This window comes from Paroedura picta, chromosome 9, assembly GCF_049243985.1.
Source record: "Paroedura picta isolate Pp20150507F chromosome 9, Ppicta_v3.0, whole genome shotgun sequence".
NCBI classification, from domain to species: domain Eukaryota; kingdom Metazoa; phylum Chordata; class Lepidosauria; order Squamata; family Gekkonidae; genus Paroedura; species Paroedura picta.
Window position 1 is genome coordinate 551,041 of NC_135377.1, and position 22,951 is coordinate 573,991.

Below are 22,951 nucleotides of genomic sequence, written 5' to 3' on the forward strand. Positions count from 1 at the left end.
CTCTCCCGCCACCTGCTCCTTTTCACAGGAGGCTTGGCCTGGGCCCTCCTTTCCTGCCCTTGCCAGAGGAAGGGGCTGAGCTGAAGAAGTGGATCCAGTGGATTCCCAGCGGATCCTTCAGACGCTTTCTGGGGGAGGGGGAGGGAGGGCACCCCCTTGAACTCCCCAAGGCAGCCCCTCTCACAGAATGTGCCACGTCAGGCCTCAGCCAACAGAGGCTCTTCTCAGGGGGGTCTCTACGCATGTGCAGAGTGCTCTCAGTGGGGGCCAGAGCCTGGCAGTGACCGGGCTGCTCATTTACATATGGTCACATTTCACAACTGGCCTTGGCCCTGGAGACCAAAAGTGGAGAGCAGCCAAGCATCAGGCCAGAAGGCTGGGCTTCAGCCACCCCCCAACATCCCAGGAGGAAGACGACCCAATCAAACCTGGCAGGGGGGGGGAACACAGCTCCAAAAGGAGAGGCCCAAAATAATCCCTACAGGCCTCCAAGCACCTGCCCGCAGAAGCCCCTGGCCCCAGAGGCTGAGCCATGCCCCCTAGAAGGAGCTGGGCCCACCCCAAACCACCCCCTTCTGCTGTTCTTGAGGAGACCCGAGGACCCCTCCTCCCCACTGAAGACTCCGAGAACACATTGGTCCCTTCTGCGCCACCTTCCCATCAATGCCAACAAACCAGTGGAGGGGGGGACCCCAAGAAGGCAGCCCTCCAGAGCCGCAGAGCAAGCCCCCCTGAAACACGCAAGGGCGCCCCACTTATGTGCATTCCCCACCACTGCAGCCAGTCACCTCCAGGGCTAATTGCTCAATTCCCCAATAAAATCCCAGCACCCCTTTTCCTCGATTCAGGACAGAAACAGATTCTCCGTCCAGCAACCAAAGGGCCCCAAACCTCTCCCAGCCGGACGTCCTTCCTCCCCCGGGACAGGAGGGAAGTGCCCCCAGGGCTGCTCCCGGCTCCTTGGCAAGAGGCGTCCGAATGCCCTATTAAGGACAAAAGCGGCAGAGGCTGGCGGGCTGGCTGGCTGGGGCGCCCCAGCAGGCATGGGGTCGGCTGGCTCTCTGCCCCGTGCCAGCCACGTGGGCCCAGGGGGTACCTTTGTATTTCTCTCGCACGTCCTCGTAGGCTTGGATGAAGTCCTTCTCCTCGGGGTTGGGAGGTAACAGGCTGAGGTTGAAGGTGGCCATGGCTTCAGCAGGCAGGCAGGCAGCGGCGGCGTTGGGGCGCTCCCCAAGGCAGGGGCTGTGTGCAGGGCCAGGGAGGGAGGCAGGCAGGCAGGCAGGCAGCCTGGATGGCCCAGCCCAACCAAACCCTGGAATGACATTCCAGCCGCCTGGCCCTACCCCTTAAAGGCACAGCCACCCACGCCTCCCCCGGGGGAAGCCGCTCAGACCTTACCAACGGAGGGAGGGAGGAAGGGAGGGAGGACTTGTGGGCAGCATGCCAGGCTCCCTCCCGGGACACCCCACCCCCTACCACAGCTCTCAAACGCCAACCAGCTGCAGCCTGCTGCGCCGGCCTGGAATTCCCCGTTCCCATCGCCTCTCTTGGGCACCCAGGCGGCTGAGCCTTTGGCTGCTGGCAACGTCTCTCCGGCCCCCTTTGGCCGGTGTGCCAAAGGCTCCACCTTGCAAGGCCCAAGAAGACACATGCTGGCCAGCTCTCAGGCTGGCCATTCAGCAGGCACCCTGCTTCTGGGCTCTGCTTCTAGGACCAGAGGACCAGCCTCCGGTGGCAGGCCAACGCTGGGGACCTGGGGGTTAATCCTGGGCATGGAAGGGGAAGGGCCTGCTCAGGGTATCTGGCTGGCTTTGGAGCCCACCCTCCAGAGTAGCCTCCTTCTCCAGACGGTCATTTGGAAGGCAGCTGTAATTCTGTGCCCCAAAGAGCAGATCACTCGAGTAACGCCCACCACCCAAGGATCCTGGCCCTAAAGGAATAGCCTGGCCTCCACCAGAGCCCAGGGGGAACAAGCTCCCTGGGCCCAGGCGGGCGGGGGGCGGGGGGGGGGGCAAGTTCTGCCGGACCTTTTTTTAGAATCATAGACTCACAGGATCATAGAGTTGGAAGGGGCCATATAGGCCATCTAGTCCAACCCCCTGCTCAACGCAGGATCAGCCCAGAGCACCTTTTTTACTGCTCCTAACCCAGAGGTCCAACGAGATCTGAACATGCTGGGAAAATGGGAACATGGGACTAAGGTGCAATTCAATAAGGGGAAGTGTAGAGTTCTACATCCGGGTCACAAAATTTAGGTGCATGCACACTGGATGGGAGAGACCCTTCTGGGGAGCCGGGTGTGTGAACGGGATCTTGGGGTCCTTGTGGGCTGTAAGCTAAATAGGAGCAGACAGTGGGATGCGACAGTAAAGGCAAATGCTGTCTTGAGCTGTATCAACTTCCCTAGGGGGAAGTGACCATGTCCTCATAGAATTCCTTTTGAGATGGGGGGGAAGGAAGCTTGTAGCCAGACGCGGATGTTGGATTTTCGTAGGGCAAACTTTAATAAACTCAGAGACATCATGAGTGTCATACCATGGACGAGAATGCTGGAAGGGAAGGGAGCATGTGAAGGGTGGGCACTACTCAAACAAGAGCTATTGCATGCTCAATCAATGACTATCCCAGAAAGATGAAAACACTGCAGGAGATCTAAGAAGCCTATTTGGATGAACAGAGAACTTCAAGAGGAACTAAGAAAGAAAAGGAAAATGTTCAGGAAATGGAGGGAAGGACAGAGCTCTAAAGAAGAGCACCTACTAGGACACTGGAGATCAGTCACCAGAAAGGCGAAAGCTGAGAGTGAGCTAAGATTGGCCAGGGAAGTCCACTGTAACAAGAAAAGATTTTTCAGTTATGTGAGGAGCAAACGTAAAGTAAAGGAGGCAATAGGCCCACTGTTGGGTACAGATGGACAAACTTTAACGGAAGATGCAGAGAAAGCAGAAAGGCTTAGAGCCTATTTTGCATCGTTTTTTTCCCACAGGTCAAAGGGTTTAGGCACATCTAGAGATGACAGTAGCCAAAGGATAGTGTCTGGGTGGCAGGTTAACATGGACAGAGAGGTTGTCGAGAGGCATTTAGCTGCACTGGATGAGTTCAAATCCCCTGGGCTAGATGAAAGGCACCCAAAAGTGCTCAAAGAACTTTCCGGAGAACTTGCAGAACCCTTTAAGTATTTGAAAGGTTGTCATTTGGAGGAGGGCAGGATGCTGTTTCTGTTGGCTGCAGAGGAGAGGACATGCAGTAATGGGTTTAAACTACAAGTACAATGATATAGGCTAGATATCAGGAAAAAAATTTTCACAGTCAGAGTAGTTCAGCAGTGGAATAGGCTGCCTAAGGAGGTGGTGAGCTCCCCCTCACTGGCAGTCTTCAAGCAAAGGTTGGATACACACTTTTCTTGGATGCTTTAGGATGCTTAGGGCTGATCCTGCGTTGAGCAGGGGGTCAGACTAGATGGCCTGTATGGCCCCTTCCAACTCTAGGATTCTAACAGAGGCTTCACCTCAAAACCGCAAGATGTCCTAGTACTATGCTGTATGCCGCATTGGTCAGACTGAAGGCCTCACTCTTAGGAGGATCTGCACAAAACTGAGAGGGTTCAGAGTGCTGAGGATGCTCTGGGGCCTGGGGGCAGACTGTGGAGTGGGACACGCTGCACATGCTCAGAGGTCCCCTTGTCTTTTAGACTGAACCTTTAACAATGAAAATGGGTTCTACGGTCTAGCCAAGGTAAAACTGAGGAGCTGGTGGGCACTGCAGACCACCCTGCCCGCCTTCCTCCCCCCGGGCAGTGGGGTGCATTGGCCTCCTCCCCACAGACGGGTCTTGGTCAGGGGAGCAGCCTGGAGCAGAACGGTGGTCACTGCCGGGGCATCAGGCTCACCTCCCATGGGCTTCTTCTCACTGGCTGGCAAGAAGGTTGACCCCTTAGAAGGAGCACCCCCCGCCAGACTCTCCCCTGGGCCTGGGCCTGGGCCCCCTCCCCAATCTGCCCTCTAAGCCTCCGCCCTTGGCCCGTGCTCCAAGTACCAGGAATGAAACACGAGGAGCCCCCGCCCCCCTCGGGAGAGGACAGAGGAGAGAGACGGGCACATGTGAGCCTTCCCTGTGCCAGGCTGCCCCCCTCCCCCCCCCCCGGGGGTGAGACCAGCAGGTATTTATAAAGTGCTTGTGCTCTCCCTCTGTCCCTCCCGCAGTCAGCTGTCCTGGGGCTGAGGCAAGCGGAGGCAAAATAGCCCCAGGGAGCCCCGCTGGGAGTGTGTGCAGGGCTGGGTGTGGGGCTCCGGTACACCTCGCATGGCCACCCCTCATGCGCAGAGCACCCAGCAGCAAAGCCACATCCAGGGCTCAAGGGGGGGGGGCAGAGTTCCTCCAGCCCTGCCCTCTTCTGTGCCACTGGCCACTCTGAGCCAGGCTTCGGCCACGGCCAGGAGCTGCGGCAGGGACCCATCCCAGGACTTCCGGGGGGAGGAGGGGGCTGCTCTCCCACCTGCCACAGACTTCGCCTGGGGTCCCAGGACTGGCTTCTCAGCTCCTCGTTGCCCTTCTCTCCCCTGGGGGTCTAGAGGCCAAGGTGGCCCCTGAGCAAAGAGCTCCAGGGAACATCCCAGCAGAGTCTCTGAGCCCCCAAGTCCCTTCCTGCAGCCCCTTCCCTTCCAAGAGCTGAGGCCAGCCCCACAAAGGGTCAGCACTCTGGGTGGTGCCCTGAAGGGGCACGCTCTGCCCACAGAGGGCACTCCTGAGCCATCCTCCTGCCTCACCCTGTGGAAGGCCAACAAGCCAAAATCCAAAGTGGAGGCTTTCCCCTGATGCTGCCCCCCAGACACACCAAGTTTTCATATGACGGAAGATGGGTGGGGGGTCACTCCATCCTTTGTCTTCCCCCCTGGCACAATTTTGTGACCCTCGACCACCACACACACACAGAGACAGACACAGAGTCTCCCCCCCCCCCCAATACACAGAAGTCCTGGAGGAGATTTGAGGCTATTCTGCAGATGCCCTTCCTGAATGCAGCTGGTCCGGCCATGCTCTGCCCCCCACATTACCCTCAGGAAAACCACAGCAGAATGTCTCTGCCTCCCCTGCAAAGCAATGGCTTTACTCTGCTCCGTCCCCCCGTCCCCCCTCCCCCCCCCCCGCGCCAAGGCCTTGCCTGGTCCTGACCCTGCCGAAGGAGAAGGGGGCTCGCTGCCCGTCAGCCGGTTTGGAGCCGTCTGCCCCTCAAAGCCCCTTTTTGCTCAACTAATTGGTCCATCGGCAGCCTTTTCTCGTGTGAATGCGGACCCCACTCCCGCCCCCAGGCCACTCCTTTCCCATGGCGCCTGCTTGCCCGCCCCCCAGGGCTCCCTGAGCCTTTAGCCACGCAGGCCTCCTCCGCTGAGGCTGGCCCTTCCCGTCCCAAGAGCAAGGCCTGCCTTCCAGGTCCTCAGTAGACTTACTGCCAGGAACTTCCAGGCACCCTGGGGGGAACTGGCTCAGCTGAATCTCCCCTTTGACTTCCTCCTGAGAAGTCCTAGCAAAGATCCTCCTTTGCAATCCCAAGTGATGTTTCTGGACGTGGGGAGGCACCAAGCCCCTGAACAGCGCCCCCCACCCCCCACCCCCAGTAGGATGCCTGGCTCGGTGAGCCCAGGAGGCCCATGGGAAGAAGGTCAGCGTCTCCCAAAGCAGGAGCAGGGCACCCACCAGCACAGCAGCACCTGCTCACCTGGAAGCTGCTACTAGTGGGCATTTAGGTGTGGCAGGAAGCCAGGGCACCCCCTTCCAACGTCACACAAAGGGCAGGGCTGCTGTCAGGACTGGCGGGGCCTCCCACTGCCACAAAGCAAGGAGAGGGCAGAGTCCTCACCTGGACCAGCCGAGTCACCTGGCAAGCTCCACCCAGCGCCCTGCCCTTCCTGCCCCCACTCCCCCCACCCCCGCACACAGTTGGCATCCCCCCCACCATTCAGAGCCAGCCAGAGAGCCAGGAAGGCCAAGAAGATAAGTTGGTTGTTGTATCCCACTTTTCTCTACCCAAAGGAATCTCAAAGGGGCTTACAGTCGCCTTCCCTTCTTCTCCCCACCACAGACACCCTGTGAGGGAGGGGAGGCTGAGAGAGCCCTGATATTATTGAAGAAGAAGAATTGGTACTTATATGCTGCTTTTCTCTACCCAAATTGGCTTACATTCACCTTCCCTTCCTCTCCCCACAACTGACACCCTGTGAGGGTGAGAGAGCCCTGATTTAACTGCTGGGTCAGAAAAGCTTTTATTTATTTTTCTTTATTCTATTTACTCTATTAAAAGACAGGTAAGGTGGAGGGCAGGAAAGGGGGGTCAATTCCACCCTCTCTCGAGCCCTGGCGTAGGGCAGCTCTGGCCCCTGCTGTCCCTGGCCCAACCAGTCCTCCGATGCCACTCCAGCCACTGTGGTGGGGCCTGGTTCATCTTCCTTTCTTCACAGCACTTGGAGGGGGGCTCTGTCTGTTTGTCTCTCCTGGGCGTAATGTGGCCCCTCCAGGCAGAGGGGGGGCCCTTCACTGCTCCTTCCCCAGAAACCCATATCGCAGTGCCTGCCAGACCCTCCCCACTACCCAGTATCTTCAGGATGGGCAAGGCTCATATCTACTGGGCACCCCCGTGGAATCCCACCTGCCACCCCCCGCCGTGCCCTTCAGGGACGGACTCTGTCCTGGCCCTGCAATCCGGACATCACCCGAAATAGCAAAGAGGAGGGCCAGCCTGTGCCAGACATTGTCCTCCAGGCTCTCTCCAAGGGCACTCTGGCCACTGTCTCCCAGGGGAAGACCAGATATGGCAGCCCTCCTTCCATGCAGCGTTTGGTGGGAAAGAGCCTCACAGCTCCCCCATGCGTCTGCACAGTGTGGGAGGGGGGCACCGGAAGCCCCTCATGCAGTGGGAACCACAGCCAGCAATCCAGGCACACATCTGCCCCTTCGTGGGGGACACTTGTGTCCCTATTGCAAAGGCAGCCAAACTGTGGCTCTCCAGATGATCATGGACTACAATTTGGCAGGGGCTCATGGGAATTGTAGTCCATGATCATCTGAAGAGCCACAACTTGGTCACCCTTGCTCAATACCCCCCCCCCCCCCGCATCAGCCTGGAGGGAGGGTAGGCTGGGGCAACCAGGAGCCTTCGGAAAATGGGCCCAGGAGGCACGGTCTACCTCAGGGCCCGTTTTCAGTCAGGGCCAGGAGAAGGATGACCACACCTGGAAAGGTTTCTGGTTCCTGTCCCCTCTTGGCTGCTCCCAAGCTCCCTCCCAGCAGGACTATCTCCTGCAATTCCAGTAAGAAGAATTCCCTCCATGGACTATATGACCCCCCGCCCATTACCACCGCTGCACCCCTCCCGGGCGGTCGAGTGGCCCACAAGCCCCTTGACCCTGCCCCAGACAGCAAAGCCCACCTGCAGAATCAAGTAGCTGAACTCTTCCTCAGGGAAGAGGAAGAGTTTAGCTACTTCCTCTTCATGCTAGCTGGGGGCAGGGGAGGAGGGCCACAAACACCCCTCCAGGTCACTCTGGTGCTGAGATGGGTCCTGGCTCCCCCCGGCCTGGATGCTGTTCTGCGGGAAGATCAGGTGCACAGGACCCCCCCCCCAGACACAGCCCCCTCCCACTCTCCCCCTGCGATGCCAGCCATGGAAGAAACAGCCCCCCTCAGGCCAGAAGCCTTCTCCCCGGCCAGGCTAACTTTCTACGTGCGGGGGGTTCTGACATATGTCGGTCAGTCATATGATTGGGGGAAGTGACACCCTGAAGACTGGCAATGGGGCGGGGTCTAAGGGGGGCCCAATGGGGCTGGGGATCCTTCGCATCTGGGGTAGGGGCAGATATGGCAGCGGAGGAGGTTGGGCAATAGAAAGACAGCAGGCGACTCTGCGCAAAATACGGACAGGCCTCTCTAACCTCTGCCCCATCCCAAGAAAGGCAGAGGGAGAGGCCACGGGTTGTGACCCACCTCTGTCACTGATGCTGTGTCATGCCAGGTCTATCAATAATTAGACCTTTACTCGGCAATCGTACGTTGCAGACCAACAGGTGGGCCTGGGTGGCCTGGCAGAGGGGGAAAGAGGCGCCCTCAGTTCCCCCCAGGTATCTCTGTCCTTCATCAGTCATGAGCCGTGGGCCGGGGGGGGGGGTGGCTATCCTGGCTCAGGAGGATTCCTCCTTCAGGATGCTCCCAGCACCAGTCCCAGGAATTGAGTGTCTTGGGGGGGGAGGGGGGGCTTGGTCGAGAGCTTAGCCGCCTATGGCTGGTGTGGCGCCCCCCAAATGCACCAGCAGGCGCCCTGTAACGCCTGCTAGAGGCTGCGGCCGAGTGGCTGCGGAAATGCCGTATTTGGGGGGACTTCCACGTCCACACGGAAAGGCCGTCCTCTGGGTCAGGTGGCCCCCGTGGCCATGCCGCCGGTCCCACTCATCAAGCAGGCCACACCCAGGGTTGGATCTTGGGTGCTGGGATAGAGGTGGATCCCATAGCTGGATGCAGGGCCACGGTCAGACCACTGTGCCTGGATGGCCAGCTGCGGAGTCCCCACCCTCCCCCCAGAGGTGGAGGGCAGATTTTGGCCTGCCGTGGAGACGTATGGATTCAGTATGACTCCAGAATGCTCCGCAGGATCCAAAGCCCGCCAAAGGTAACTCATCAGATGAGATGGAGAAAGAGAGCAGGTGGCAGGACTTCTGGGGAATCACCGTCCCACCCCCACCCCCAAGGAATCGACAGAGCTCTGGGAGAGCCTCACTGGCTGTCCTGTGGGCAGTTCTGGTCATCGCCTCTCCAAAGGTCCTCAGGCTGGGTCAGTTGCAGAGAGACAGTGGGCATGCCTCCCAGCTCCTGATGCAGCTCATCCGACACACACCACCTGCCTGCCTGGCGCTTTTCCATCTGTGTCGGGCACAGCCATCTAAGCCCTACCTCTTGGCAGCAGACCTGGCCAGGGTGGTTACCTCCAGGGCTGGGAGATGGTATCTGGGGAAGGCCTTGCCTGCTTGGCCCCCCAGGAGAGAGGTTGGTGTGGACTGGAGGGGCCTCCTGGTCTAACCCAGCAGGACACCTGTTCCTTCCTGCATCGAGGCAAGTGGGTCACACAGAGCCTTAGATTAAGGATCCGGAACAGACACGAGGAAAGGGGCTGGCGTGCTGGAGCAGGCGGTTCGCCTGCCCCCACCCAAAGAGGGCCACCTGCCACCTTCCCCACTGCCTGCCAAGCGGGCCGGACCCTCCCCCTTTAGCCTTCCAGGGCCCCCCCCCCATACGCAGGCAAACTTAGCAGTACTTCACAGCCCCCTGGTGGAGGCTGCTGTCCCTGCAAGCTCAGCCAAGCACAGGCCATCTTCACGCACACGCACACGCAAGCTCGGAGGTCCCAAACAGCAGGGCTGGCCATGGATGATCATTGCTCAACAGGCCACGGGCCGCGTCAGAAGAGCCCTGCGGCTCAGGCCAGGGAGGGCTCCTCCAGTCCAGCCTTCCCCTGCCTCACCCAGGGGCCAGCCAGTTCCTTGGAGGGCCAACCATAGGGCAGAGAGGCCCAGGCCTTCCCCTGATGTGCCTCCTGGCCCCAATGGCCTCTGGATGGGGAGGGTCCCCCAGGGCTAACAGCCACTTAAGGGTCTGTCTTCCAGGAATTTTGGTTATTCCCCCTTTCAAGCTGTCCGTGGTTTAAAAACCCAAGGGTCCCGCCCTGCTCAGGGAGTGGCAGAAGGCATGCTGCCATGGCACAGAGGCGAGCTGAGCCGGGCCCAAAGTACCAACACAGCCCAAAGCAAGCAAGGAGGCCTTCCGGGCAGGAGACGTCTTGGGATCCGGCCAAAGTCTCCTGCCCAGCCCAGCCAGGAAACTTCTCTGGCTCCCTGCCCAGGATGGGAAGAGAACCGCAGGTGCGGGACAGGGAGAGATCTCCAGCAAAGACACACTCGCACACCCCAACAGCAAATACCACCCCCACAGCTGGCATGCGCCCGCTCAAGCCGACCCGCTCCCGGGCCTCTGGAGGGCAGAACTCTCTGCCAGCTGGTGCAGGGAGGGGCACCTTGGAAGGGGCCAGCAGGCCTTGGGGGCTGGAAGGCACCAGCGGGGAGGCCTTGGCCACCCTGCCCTGCCCTGCCCTGCCCTGCCCTGCCCCCCCCGAGACTGCCTCCCGCCCCTTCTGCATGGAAGGGAGCGCCCAGCATGCCTGGCTGATGCAGCTCTGGATGCATCACTGGATATGGGATGCCAGAAGGCAGAACCAGAGATGCACCCCCACCCCACCCCACCCCACTTTAGTCACATTTTGAGCTTGGCAATGAGCACTGTCACCTCAAGGATAGTCTACTGCCATGGCATCCAATGCAGGGCTGCCCTTGAGGACTGTCCAGACACTTCTGCTAGACCCCAAGCACTAGAAGGAGGAGCATTAGGCGCATATTTGAGGCTCCCTCTTGGCTCTGCTTTCTCCAGACCAGGCAGCCCGAGGGCCACACGCTCTTTGGAGTGCAGAACCCCTCCAGGGCAGGGTCAGGAGCGCTCTCCTCCTCTCTCACGCCCACAATCGGCTTGGGGATAGGGCTGGGTGTCCTTCCCCACAGAGATTCCGGCATCCACCTTCTCTCCATTGCTGCCCAGGTTTCTCCTTTGCACCTGATGCGAACTGAGACTCCACAGGTTCTCAGGTGACAATTAGGATTTGGCTACCTTGCTTGGGTGGGGGGTAGTTTTGTCTTCTCCAAGACAAAACCATGCTCCTCCATGGGTAATGTTGCATACAAATAATGCCATGTCTTCCAAAACAATATTTGCAGAGACTCTTCTGGCAATTCCCTCCCCAGCTCCCTAAAGACAGACAGGCTGAGCTGTGGTTGAGTCTCTTCTACGCCTTTAACATTTTCAAGCATGAGTAATGCTGCAGAGGGATCACACAACACACCTTTACAAGTCTAAAAAAAGTCCTTCAGGAAGGCTCCGTCTCGGGCCAAATCTCTGCAGGAAGGAGTAGAAGCAGCTGACTAGCACTTCCCCAGTTACGCCGTTTCCCCTTCAGATAGACCCAGGAACACCAGAAGAGCCCTGCTGGGTCAGACCAGTGAGAGGGGCCACCTAGGCCAGGATCCTGTATCACCTGGAGCCAACCAGCTCCTGTGGAAGTGGCCAGCAACAGGGCAGAGAGGCCGAGGCCTTCCCTCCATAAGGACACCAAAGGGAGGGGGATGTCCCATGGGAATAGGGGGCAGGGTGACCCTGTGCCAGCTGGGATGCCTGAGAGGGGGGAACCGTTGGTTCATAGGCAGGCCTGCATCTTTGGCTCTGGCCTGAAGGTGGGAGCCCCTCCCTCTCCACCACTTTGGCGACCACTGACCATGGGGGGGGGGGCTCTCTTCCTTGACCAGCCACTTCCAAAAGGTCCTGCTGGGGGCTCCACCATCATGCAGGGAGAGGGGGCTGGGGGGCACCCATCTGCAGGTGACACCCACTGGCTGTTTCTTCTCAGCAGCTGGCCAGGAGACCCACGGTCCAGACAAAGCTGAGGGGATCTTGGTGGATGGAGAAGCCACCTGAAGACTGCAGAGCCAGCCTGTTCTTTGATGGGGGGGGGTGTGCACTGTCCCTCAAGGAGCACCTTGGGGAATAGGAACAGGCTTCCTCGGGAGGTGGTGGGTTCTCCATCTTTGGAGATTTTTAAACAGAGGCTGGAGAGCCATCTGACAGGAACGCTGATTCTGTGAAGGCTCAAGGGTGTGGCAGGTGACAGTGGATGAGCGAGAGGGTTGTGAGTGTCCTGCATAGTGCAGGGGGTTGGACTAGATGACCCAGGAGGTCCCTTCCAACTCTAGGATTCTAGGATTCTACTTCAAAAGGTCCAAAACGCAGAAGAAGAAGAAGAAGAAGAAGAAGAAGAAGAAGAAGAAGAGTTGGTTCTTATATGCCGCTTTTCCCTACCCGAAGGAGGCTCAAAGCGGCTTCCAGTCGCCTTCCCTTCCTCTCCCCACAACAGACACCCTGTGAGGTGGGTGAGGCTGAGAGAGCCCTGATATTACTGCTCGGTCAGAACAGCTTTATCAATGCCGTGGCGAGCCCAAGGTCACCCAGCTGGTTGCATGTGGGGGAGCGCAGAATCGAACCCGGCATGCCAGATTAGAAGTCCGCACTCATAACCACTACACCAAAATCCTAACCACTACACCAAACCACTACACCAGAAGCTGGTGGGGGGAAGGGGGGGCTGGACGTAGGCTTCACTTCGCCCCAGTCTTAAACGATCTGTCATGGCTGCCTGTCTGTCCGCCTCAATACAAGATGCAGGACTGAGGCTGGGCTGGAAGCACCAAGGCCGAGCCCTGGGAGCTGGAGGACCAGGGCTGCCCACAGGAAAATTGCCTTTCAGGGTCCGCCCCGCCCCCCCCCGCCGCCTGGCCAGCTTCTCAGGCACAGCCCTGGAGCAGCACAGAACTCCTCATGGCTCCAGCCCCCTTTTCATAGAAAGACAGAGTGGGAAGGGAACCACAGGGGTATCAAGAGAGCCAGCTTGTTGTCGTGGATAGGAGAGCAGACTTCTAATCTGGCAAGCCTGGTTTGATTTCCCGCTCCTCCTCCCCATGCAGCCAGCTGCGTGATCTTGGGATTGCCACAGCACTGATAGAGCTGTTCTGACCAAGCAGTTCTATCAGGGCTCACTTAGCCTCCACTCCCTTACAGGGTTTCAGTTGTGGGGAGAGGAAAGCGAAGGCGATTGTAAGCCGCTTTGAGCCTCCTTCAGGTAGAGAAAAGCGGCATATAAGAACTAACTCTTCTTCTTCAGTAATCTCAGGACTCTCTCAGCCCCACCTCCCTCCTAGGGGGTCTGTTGTGGGGAGAAGAAGAAGTGTCTCCCTGACCCCAGAGTGGCCATCAAGCAGGAAAGGGCCACAAAAGCCAAGCACCAGCTCCCCCCATCCTGCCCTCTCTCCCTCCCCCCTCAGTGAGGCAGGAGCAACCCCACCCAACGGCCTTCAGCAAAGACACAGGCACGCCCCCCCCCCCCCCATGAACAAGCCCTCTGGAACATGACACAGGCAGCCGCCAGCCAACCGGGCCACGTTGCACCCCCCAGCTGTCCCTCACCAGGGTCTAGCTGCCCTGTTGCCTGGCCCCCCCCTGCCCCCCCCGGTGCCTACCGGCAATGCGGATGACGGCCCTCTCCGCGGGGTCCAGGACGGTGCCGTTGCCGGCGACCGACTTGCTCCTCTTGGTGCGCTGGTGCTTGGCCAGGTTCCAGGGTAGGGTGTCGCCGGGACTGGGGGAGCCGCTGCTGCCGCTGGAGCTCTCCTCCATCGACCTAGACTTCTCCTTCTGTGGGGCAGACATCACCTCCTGCAAGAGGGAGCAACTGAGTCAGGGCGGGAAGTGCCCCGTGGATGCCCCTCGTCCGGGGACCTTGCCAGGGCCACCCCCAGCTCCCCAGGATCCAGCTACCCACACCAAGCAGCACACCACAACGGGTGACCCGAGAGCAGACGGGTCCAGCAGAGGCAGCCCCCGTTCCTGGCACCCTTCCCAACCACAGGGGGATGGCCACTCCGAAAGGGATACCCCAGCACCCTCCGCAGCCACAGCCAGCTCCCCCCCCCCCCCACGCCATAAGCAGAGACAGGCGTCTTGGGAAAGTGAGCCAAGCCAGGGCCACTCCTCAGAGCAGGGTCCAGCTTGGCAGGGACACAATCCGCCCTGAACAACGCGTCCACAGGAGCAAATTCAATCTGCCACGGGCCCCAGGAGGAAGGCATACTGGCACACCTGTGGCAGCCCACAAGCCCACCCGGCCTTCTTGCAAAACCTGGCACCACAGGCCGTCTCAGCACTGGACCCCCTCTGAAGGGAACTGGGCAACACCCACCGGCCGACTGGGTGCCCCAGCTGCTAGGAAGCCCCTCCGCCCACCCACCCACCCGCCAGGCAGTGGGTTGCCTGCTGCACCATCAGCTCAGGGACCAGAATAGCACCCCCCCCCCACACACACACACACACACACACACACTGCAGCACTGCATGCCTTGGGGAGGGCTATAAGGCCCCTGCTGCCCCCACAGCAGGCTGCTCCCCCCCCCCGCCATTCCTACTTTGCAGTTGCTCCCAAAGCAGCTGTTGCGGGGCCATGCGGACTCCAGGTGAACAAAGGACACCCCTCCCACCGCCCTCTTCCCTGGCCTTGGAAAAAGGGCCCTTGGTCCCACCGCACAGGCCAAAAGGGTCTTTGCCCAGGCCCTGCTGCCCAGACCTCCCACAGACAGCAGGCCTTGGGCACAGGCTCCTGTGCCTGGGAGTGGCAAGGGGGTCTTCGGAGGGGCCCAGAGGACTCCCCCACATGGGGCAATGCCAAGAGCTCCACGCACCCCCCGGGCTAGGGCCCAGACAGGCAGAGGCCCTGGCACCCAACGGCATCAGCAGACCAAGGGCTGGCCCACCCTCCTCCGGGAGACCTTCTGGGAGCACAGCCCCCCGCCAGGAGGGCAGCCCTGGGCACACGCTGGGGCCCCTGGGCCAACTCGGGACAGGAGTCTGCCACCTGGGCACTCTGGAAAGCTGATTCCTGGGCCCTGGGCACACATGGCTCGCTCCTTTGCTTCCCGCACAGCTGCCCCCACCCCACCCCACCTCTGCCTCCGTCCGATGTACCCCCCACCCCCAAGGCCTTCATGCATTCATCAGGTGACAAATTGCGTGTGTGTGTGGGGGGGTGTCACTGATCTGACAGCTCCTTTCTGCCTGCTCTGGAGCACCTCTAGGTTGCCATGGATACGCCAACGGTGGAGGGAGGGGAAGCAGAAGAGCCCCACCTTCTGCCAAAGATCTGCCCCCCCCCCTGACCATGCAAGCTGTCTGCCTCCCCTCGATGGGGGTCTTCTCACCCCTGGCCCTGCTCACCCCGATGTCCCTGGGGAGGATGCCCAGAGCTCTCAGCCGGACTGGCTGGACAAGCCACGGCCACCAGAACCGGCTCAACCGGCTGCAGCCTCTGCCCGGCCAGACTAGCCAGTCCCTGCCCCTCCCCTGCCCCCACGAGGCCTGGAACAGAGCCGACCAGCAGCCCCCCTGCCCGCCCGCCCTCCCCCCCACTCCGGCCCTGCGGTGCCCATCTGCAGAAGGCCCACACGCTGCTCTCTCCTCCGGTTGCTCATCCACTGGGCCCTGCCCCGCGGCAACCCTGCAGGCAACGGTGGGGCATCAGCAGCCGCCTTCCCCCTACGGCCCCCAACATCCGTGGCACCCTGGCACAGCCTGGGGGAGGGCCACTCACCCAGTCCTGGCGGTTGGGTCCACGAAGCTGCTCTGCCCTTCGCCAGGCAGCATGGCAGGAAGCCCTGGCAGGGCATGGAGCAGCAGGCGCCGGGCAGGCAGTGCGGGCAGTGTGGGGCAACTCTGCCGGGGGCTCAGCACTTGGCAGACGTCACTGAGCTCCAGGCAGCAGCCATGGGACTCAGGCTGCCTCGGTTAGCAACACCCAGTGGCTTTTTTGCAGCCACAGCTCCTCCTCCTCCTCCTACTGCTCCTCCTCCTCCAAGCGCTGCGGCTCTAGCAGGGTGTGTGTGTGTGAGCGCTGGTTGGGGTGTGTGTGTGTGTGTGTGTGTGTGTGTACATGCGTGCAGTGGTGTCTATCTCGCCTCCCCACCCGCCCAGCCCTGAGCAGCACCACAGCCGTATGCATTATTAACCAGGGCGCAGTCTGCTCACAAGAGAGCCCCATTCAGGGTGCACAATGGAGGCCCCCCCCCGCCCCGTCCCAGCCTGGGCAGCCGGAGGCCCTTAACTGTGTCTGTGCCAAGCAGAGAGGGCACCCGGGCGGGTGGGAAAGCCCAGGCAAGGCAGCCCCTGCCTCTGCAAGAGGCCACAATGCCCCCCGGGAGAACTCTTGGCCAGCTAGCACGGGGAGCCAGCTAAGCTCACACTGCGCCCCAAGGGTGGGGAACCTGGGGAGCCCTTGCCCTCCCATGCCCAAGGGGCCCGGCACACCACTGCTTCCTGGCCCCCGGGCACAGCCCCCCACCCGCCCTCAAGAGCAGACAAAAGGACAGAAGGCCCCATGGAAGGAGACTTCAGGTGCACCCCCCATGCCCCGTGACAGAATCACAGAATCACAGTTGGAAGGGGCCACACAGGCCATCTAGTCCAACCCCCTGCTCAGTGCAGGATCAGCCCTAAGCATCCTTAAGCATCCAAGAAAAGTGTGTATCCAACCTTTGCTTGAAGACTGCCAGTGAGGGGGAGCTCATCACCTCCTTAGGCAGCCTATTCCACTGCTGAACTACTCTGAATGTGAAATTGTTTTCCTGATATCTAGCCTATATCGTTGTACTTGAAGTTTAAAACCATTACTGCGCGTCCTCTCCTCTGCAGCCAACAGAAACAGCATCCTGCCCTCTTCCAAGTGACAAGCTTTCAAAAAGAGGACTATCATGTCCCCTCTCAACCTCCTTTTCTCCAGGCTGAACATTCCCAAGTCCCTCAACCTATCTTCATAGGGCTTGGTCCCTTGGCCCCAGATCATCCTCATCACTCTCCTCTGTACCCTTTCAATTTTATCCACATCCTTCTTGAAATGAGGCCTCCAGAACTGCACACAGTACTCCAGGTGTGGTCTGACCAGCGCCGTATACAATGGGACTATGACATCTTGTGGTTTTGATGTGATGCCCCTGTTGATACAGTACAAAATGGCATTTGCCTTTTTTACTGCTGCATCACACTGCCTGCTCATGTTTAGTTTACAATCCACAAGTACCCCAAGGTCTCATTCACACACAGTGTTACCTAGAAGCGTATCCCCCATCCAGTAGGCATGCTTTTCATTTTTCTGACCCAGATGCAGAACTTTCCACTTATCTTTATTAAATTGCATCTTGTTCTCATTTGCCCATTTTTCCATTGTGTTCAGATCTCGTTGAACTCTGTCTCTATCTTCCGGAGTATTTGCCAGTCCTCCCAATTTGGTGTCATCTGCAAACTTGATGAGTAGTCCCTCCACCCCCTCATCTAGATCATTAATAAATATGTTAAAAAGTACCGGGCCGAGCACCGAGCCCTGAGGTACTCCGCTACTCACCTCCCTCCAGTCTGATGAAACACCATTGACAACAACTCTTTGAGTGCGTTTCTCTAACCAAGTCCCTATCCACTTAACTATCTGAAAATCCAGATTGCAGTCCTTCAACTTATCCATCAGAACCTGCCCTTCCCTGGAAGAGGTGCCTTCCTGCTGACCCTTGAGACAGTAGGACAACCAAAGCAAGGTATGTGCGGCTGAGCAGCCTGGAGGCCACCAGCCGCAGGGCCTGGGACTCCCCACCCCTCTGAGCCCAACAGCCATCTGATGCACTCAGGCCAGGTTGGGCGGCTGGACAAAGGAGCCACAGCAAAGGACAACCTACTTCCATATCTGCTGGGGGGCCTCAGAACCAGCTCCCCGAGCCCCCGTTCCCCATCCCCATTGCAAGAACGGGGGCGGGGGGGGGCTCTGCCGTCCAGCCACAAAGGCCCTGTGGAGATGCCTCCTCTGGGAATCCAGGCCACAGCGCAGGCCTGGGGGAGAGGAGGGGACGATAACCCCCTCAGGGACACACAGGAATGGGGTAAGAGTGGCCCAGATGGGGGGAGGGATCCAGCTGGCTCTCTTTGGCAGCCTTCAGCAGCCACACCACAAAGCGGCACAGCCCCTGTGGTACAGCCAGATATTCAACAGGTGTACCCTTCCTCACACAATGATGCCACGGAAAGACCACCCTCTTGGCTTGCCACTGCCCAAAGCACAGGTGCCCAGACGGGTCGAGTGTTGGCAACCACACGGTTCAACCTGGGGAGTGGCAGGTGCAGCTGGTTATTCACCAGGCAGGGGCAACGTGCAGGATCGAGGCCCTGGAGGGCCTCCTCCCACCCAGGCACAGCCTGCCCCAGCCAGAGACCTGCCTGCAGGAAGATCCTGCACACATAAGGGTCAGGCCCAGCTTAACTGGGGCTTCCAAGGCTAGTTTGGGGTGTTTTAGGGCACCCCACCAGCCTGCTCTCAAAGCTGGGCTGCCCCCCTGCCCTGATCCACGGCTGTGCCCTGACTGGGTGGCGGCATCTTGAAGCCAGCAGGGAGGCCAGAAAACAACCAGCCCCCTCCCCCCCCCCGGGAGAAGGCCGCTTCCAAGGCAAGGAACTGTTTCCATGCCAGGCTGCTGGTCCCACGGCCGGCCGGCCCCCACCAGGCAGGACATGCAGGCTGGCAAGCAAGGGCTGCACCCCCCCCATGTACCTACAGGCTTCCTTGCCCAGGATCCGTGGGGTGGAGGGGCACGGAGGCCAGCTGAGTGCGGTTGCATCCTGCGGTGCCCCCCCTCCCCCATGGGCGGCAGCAATGAAGGTCACTCCCCCCAGAGCTGAAATGGCAAAGGTCAGGCCTCAGGAAAAGAGTGGGGGAGGGGGGAGGGGGTCTGGCCGAGAGAACAAGGGCCGGCTGTCCAGCTGCTGCGCCCCATGGCCTGGAGCAGACCCACGCTCAGGAAGGCCGGCCAGCCGGCTGCGACTCCAACCACACAGGGCCCCTCAGAGGCTCTGTGGCAGACCAGACCAGAGGCTGAAGCAGCCCCCTGGGCCTCAGGGGCAAGAGGGCAGCACAGCCGGGGGGGGGGGAATCCTTGGCAGTTCTCTTCAGCAGCAGGGGCCCCACAGGGAAGGTCTAGGGAGGCTATGACCTGTGGGACTCCCTGCCAAAGGATGCTCAAAGGACGCAGCAATTCCCAGAAGCCAATGCCCGTCACCCCCTTTCTGCGCAGCCTGCCCACTGGTCCCTGGCCAGCCCCTGGGGCCACAGGGCCCCTCCCCCAACCAAAGACTTCTTCCGTCCACCCCACTTCCCTTTCCCCAGAAGTCAAGGGGCCGGGCCCCTTCCCCAGCTCCCCACACTCTCCCAGCGTCTTGGTGGAGAAAGGCAGGCGGGAGGGGCCCCGGGGGCACCACCAGGGCAGTCCCTTGCCTAGGCCCCCCAAGGGAATCCAGGAGCAGCTTCTGAGCGTCCAGCTCCCTGCGCCAGCTCTGCCCCTTGGGAAAGCGGACCAGGGGCACGCACACCCAGCACCTCCTCTCCCTCGCCCCTGGCCGCTCACTCATCCAGCAGTTCTGCTGCCAACCCACAAGGCTGCCCCCAATCTTCAGGAGGCTCCATTGGCCAGAGCTTCCGTAGCCTCGTGGTTGAATTGCTGCCACCAGCTTCACGCGGGGCTGTCCTTGAGGACTAGAAGGCCTCCAAAACACAGCGGCAGAACGTTGTCCGGAAGCAGCTGCAGGGACCTCATGGTGTCCCTTTGGGAAGTGCTCCAGTGGCTTCCGGGGTCACCTCTGGGTGCTGCCGATGGCCCTCCGTGCCTTTCAGCACCTGGGGAGGACCAGGTCTGCCTCCTCCCGCCTGCCCCAGGGTGCCCCGGACTGTCCCCCGCACAACCAGGGTGGCCCGGCCGCCCTCAGGGCAGCCGGAAGGAGTCCCCGCAGGTCTGGTGTTCTCCCTGCGGCTAGCAAGTCCAGAGCGCCCTCCAGCCTCCGGGGCTGCTGATGAGCAGAACCCGATCGGGGCTCCCGGGGGGCCTCTCCCTCCGCAGGGCTGAGAGAGGCAGGAGGGCTGAACTTCCCGGGCCAGGAGGCCATGGCAGGGCAATGTTGTGGGGGACCCCCAAGCCAAGCGGCTCTCCCCTCTCCTCGCAGTTCTCCTTAAAGTTCTCCTTGAATAAAACTTCGTTGGTCTTAAAGGTGCTCCTGGACTCTGATTTTATTGTGCTACTTCAGACCAACACGGCTCCTCCTTTGAATCTCTCCTTAGAGCGAGCTGGTGGTGGGGAGGGAGCGGGTAACATTTGGCCTCCGTTGTGCCATTTGGTCAGTGTAAACCCCCCCCCCCCCCCGATCATTAAGGGCTCCAATACACAGAAGACATCTCTACAGTTTGACTGGCAGGACAAACAGAAGCAGGAGGGGGAAGGGGGGGAAAGAGTCAGGAAAACTGCAAAGGTGGCCCATACAACACCCACACACACCCACACCCACACCCCCAGCAGCCCTGCTCCTGTTCAGCAATCATGGACTCATTAACTGGGACGGTCCCTCCCCTGCTTCCCATGCAGAAAATACGCCTGCCTTCCCCTGCCCAGAGGCGACAGACGGGCGCCACAAACCGCCTGCAGGAGGCTGCGTTCCCAGGCCACAAGCCACAGCCCTCCGTGGCCACCAGCCCAGGCGGGGAGGGGCCCAACGTCTCAGCAAAGCTGGCGCAGCAACGCTGGCGCAGCTGGGCGCGGGAGAGCGGGCAAGCCACCCGGGAAGCCCTGCCGCCTGAGAGAGCGCTCTCCCAGGAAGCTGGCCAGGAGCAGACCCCCTTCCAGAAGGCGGCCCTTGGCCTTGGAGAGGGCCACAGCGGGCGGCAGGGCTGGCCAACGGGGCAGCAGCCCCAGTCCCTGCAGCCCATGCCCTCCCCTCCCCCACCGCACCCGTTGAACACGCCCAACTCCCCCAAGCTGTGTGTGACTAACTGGAGACTAGCCCCACCCCTCCGCGGACTGTCCTGTGCTTCATAGTCCTGCAGGGTGGCTCATTCCACAGAGACCTGGAACCCCTGCGCCCCCCTCCATGGCCCACTCCCCCCAAGAGACTGGTCATCCTGCTCCTCTGCCAACCTGGAAGGATGCCGGGGGTCAGCTGGAGCCCCCTCCCACCAGGACTTTGTCCCCCAGGGCTTGGGGCCCAGCAGGGCCACTGCTGCTGTCGCTGCCTGTCTCTTCTTGGCTTTGCCTTCCCTTCGTGGGATCTTTTTTCGAGGGTCTGAGCAGCAGGGAGGGGAGGCAGCCAGGCTCACGGTGAACAATCCGGAGACTCCCAACGGGACAGCAGGAACCTCAGCCTCCCGCCAGAGGATGGCCCAGTCAGCAACCAGAGCGGAGAAATGGCCTGGGGGAAGACAGCCGCTTTCTCTCCCCACCTCCCTGGAGGCAGGACAAGTCACTGTCATGCCCCAATGCACCAGAGCAATCACTGGGCACCCAGCAGGCGCACCCCCAAGCAAGGGAAGCCAGAGGCCTGGTGAGCCTCTAAATCCAATAATAATAATAATCCAATAAATCCAATAATAATAATAATAATAATAATAATAAAGATTCCCCCCCCCTGTGCTCAGGAGCTGGGCTGTGGGAGACCACCTAGGTGTGGAAGGGACAGCTAGGAGCCCCTGCAGTTTAGTCAGGTGTTACCCAGAGGGCCCCTGGAGTTGGCAACCAGCCAGAACGGGGGGGGGGTGGGCAAGGGATGCAGAAGGGGGCTGGATCCATGGTAGGCACAGGTGACCTCCCTCCCTGACCTCCCTACCTGGCGCATCACTGCCTGGAGGGCCTGCTGCTTCCGGCCAGGGGCTGCCTTCCCTTTGGAGGTCTTCTTCCGCCGCTTCTGGGGAGGCAAAACATGACAGGCCGGCAGTCAGCAAGTGGCCCTTGGGCCCAGTGCAGGCTGGGAAGGCCCCGGGAAGGCCCCAGGACACCCCCCCCCCTCATCCTCCTTGCTGCACCAGGGGCTGGCGGGGCTTAGGGCAGCTGGCAGCACAGCATTTCCTGCTCCCCGAGAGAGCAGCCTGTCCCCCTGCAGCTGTCCCCTGGGGAGAGAGGGACACCCCCAACACTGGCCTAGCGGAAAGCCTTTGCTGAACGGCGGCCTGGGAAGGCCAGACTGTGGGGGGCAAGGGCAGAGGCAGGCCCTGGTGCTTTCGAGGGCACCAGGCTGGCCCCCACACACATCACAGCCCCCTGCAAATGGCCTCAGGGGCAGCCTTTGGGGAAGAGGGCCATGAGGCTGGCAGGGGCAGAGGCAAAAACCGCCCCCCTGGACGCACGGACACATGGACGCACAGACAGACAGGCGGCACACACAGACCAGACAAGGAGCGGTAAGGAAGAAGGGGGCGGGGGGCGGGGGGGGGAGATGCTCCTCTTACCTCTGCGGGGGCTCTGGCTTCTCCCAGTTGCTGACCTGGAAGGAACAGGAGAGGCAGGATCAGGGCCAGGCGCATGCTTGCTGGGAAGAAGCAGGCCCCTCTGGCACCCTGGGCAGGCGGCACGGCATTGTCAGCGTGGGGGGGGGGCATGAGTAGCACCAGGGGGGGCCCTTCTTGAAGCGCAAGGCTAAGGTCATCCCCATGGCCCACAGCCCCCCTGCAGTGACCCCCATCGCTGTGGAACAGGAGCCTTTGGGTCAGGGGGAGGCTGGCGCAAGGCCTGGCAGGCTGCAAAAGGAAGAGGGCTCTCTCCCTGGGGCCATGGGCAGGTCCCCTCTGCAGGGCTGTGACATTCTTATGGGGAGGGCACCCAAGGGGAGGGCCAGGAGTCAGGGTGCAGGGCACGGGCAGCTGTGCAGATGCATCAGGCACAGGGGGCAGGAAGAGGAAGCTGTGGGGAGGCTGGGCTCAACTGGCAGCCGGGGGAGGGGGAGAAGAGAGGGACAGGTGGCCAAAAAAGCTGGTGGGCTCCTGGAGGTTTCCGTCAGCCAGCCAAGCAGCAGCCAAGCAGCGAAGGGCCCAAAGGAGCCGAGAGGACCCCGGAGGCTGCCCAGAGCTCTCCCTGAGCCACTCTCCTGGGCCCTGCCTGGCCGGGCTGCCAGGGGAAGTGGTGCTTAGCACCTACCTGCCCAGAAGCTTGGCGGTGCCCGCCCTCGCAGGGAGCACAGCAGAAAGAAGGCCCAGATGGCCAGGGAGCAGAGCACGAGGCCGGCCACCCACGCCACGCGCAGCCAGGCTGGGTCGCTCAGGGCCCCGGGGCTCAGCAAGGCCATGCTTGGCCCGCAGGTCGTGCCACGCCACGCCACACCACACCAGGCCGAACCAGCCAGGAGGGAGGGAGGGAGGGAGGGAGGGAGGGAGTGCCGGCCGGCCCTGTTAACCCTCCCCGGCCTGTCTGCTCCCCCAGATGGG

At 60.9% G+C, this 22,951-nt stretch overlaps 1 protein-coding gene across 1 annotated transcript in view; it reads right to left on the bottom strand.

Annotated features, from left to right (window-relative positions):
• LOC143844965 (plectin-like) overlaps window positions 1-22,827 on the bottom strand; it is a 148,113-nt gene extending 125,286 nt beyond the window's left edge. Inside the window, 4 exon segments of the mRNA XM_077352856.1 lie at window positions 13,155-13,350; window positions 21,361-21,438; window positions 21,980-22,014; window positions 22,665-22,827. Of these exon segments, the coding sequence (XP_077208971.1) occupies window positions 13,155-13,350; window positions 21,361-21,438; window positions 21,980-22,014; window positions 22,665-22,812 (457 nt within the window). The 5' untranslated portion in view covers window positions 22,813-22,827.
• Window positions 22,828-22,951: the final 124 nt, after the last annotated feature.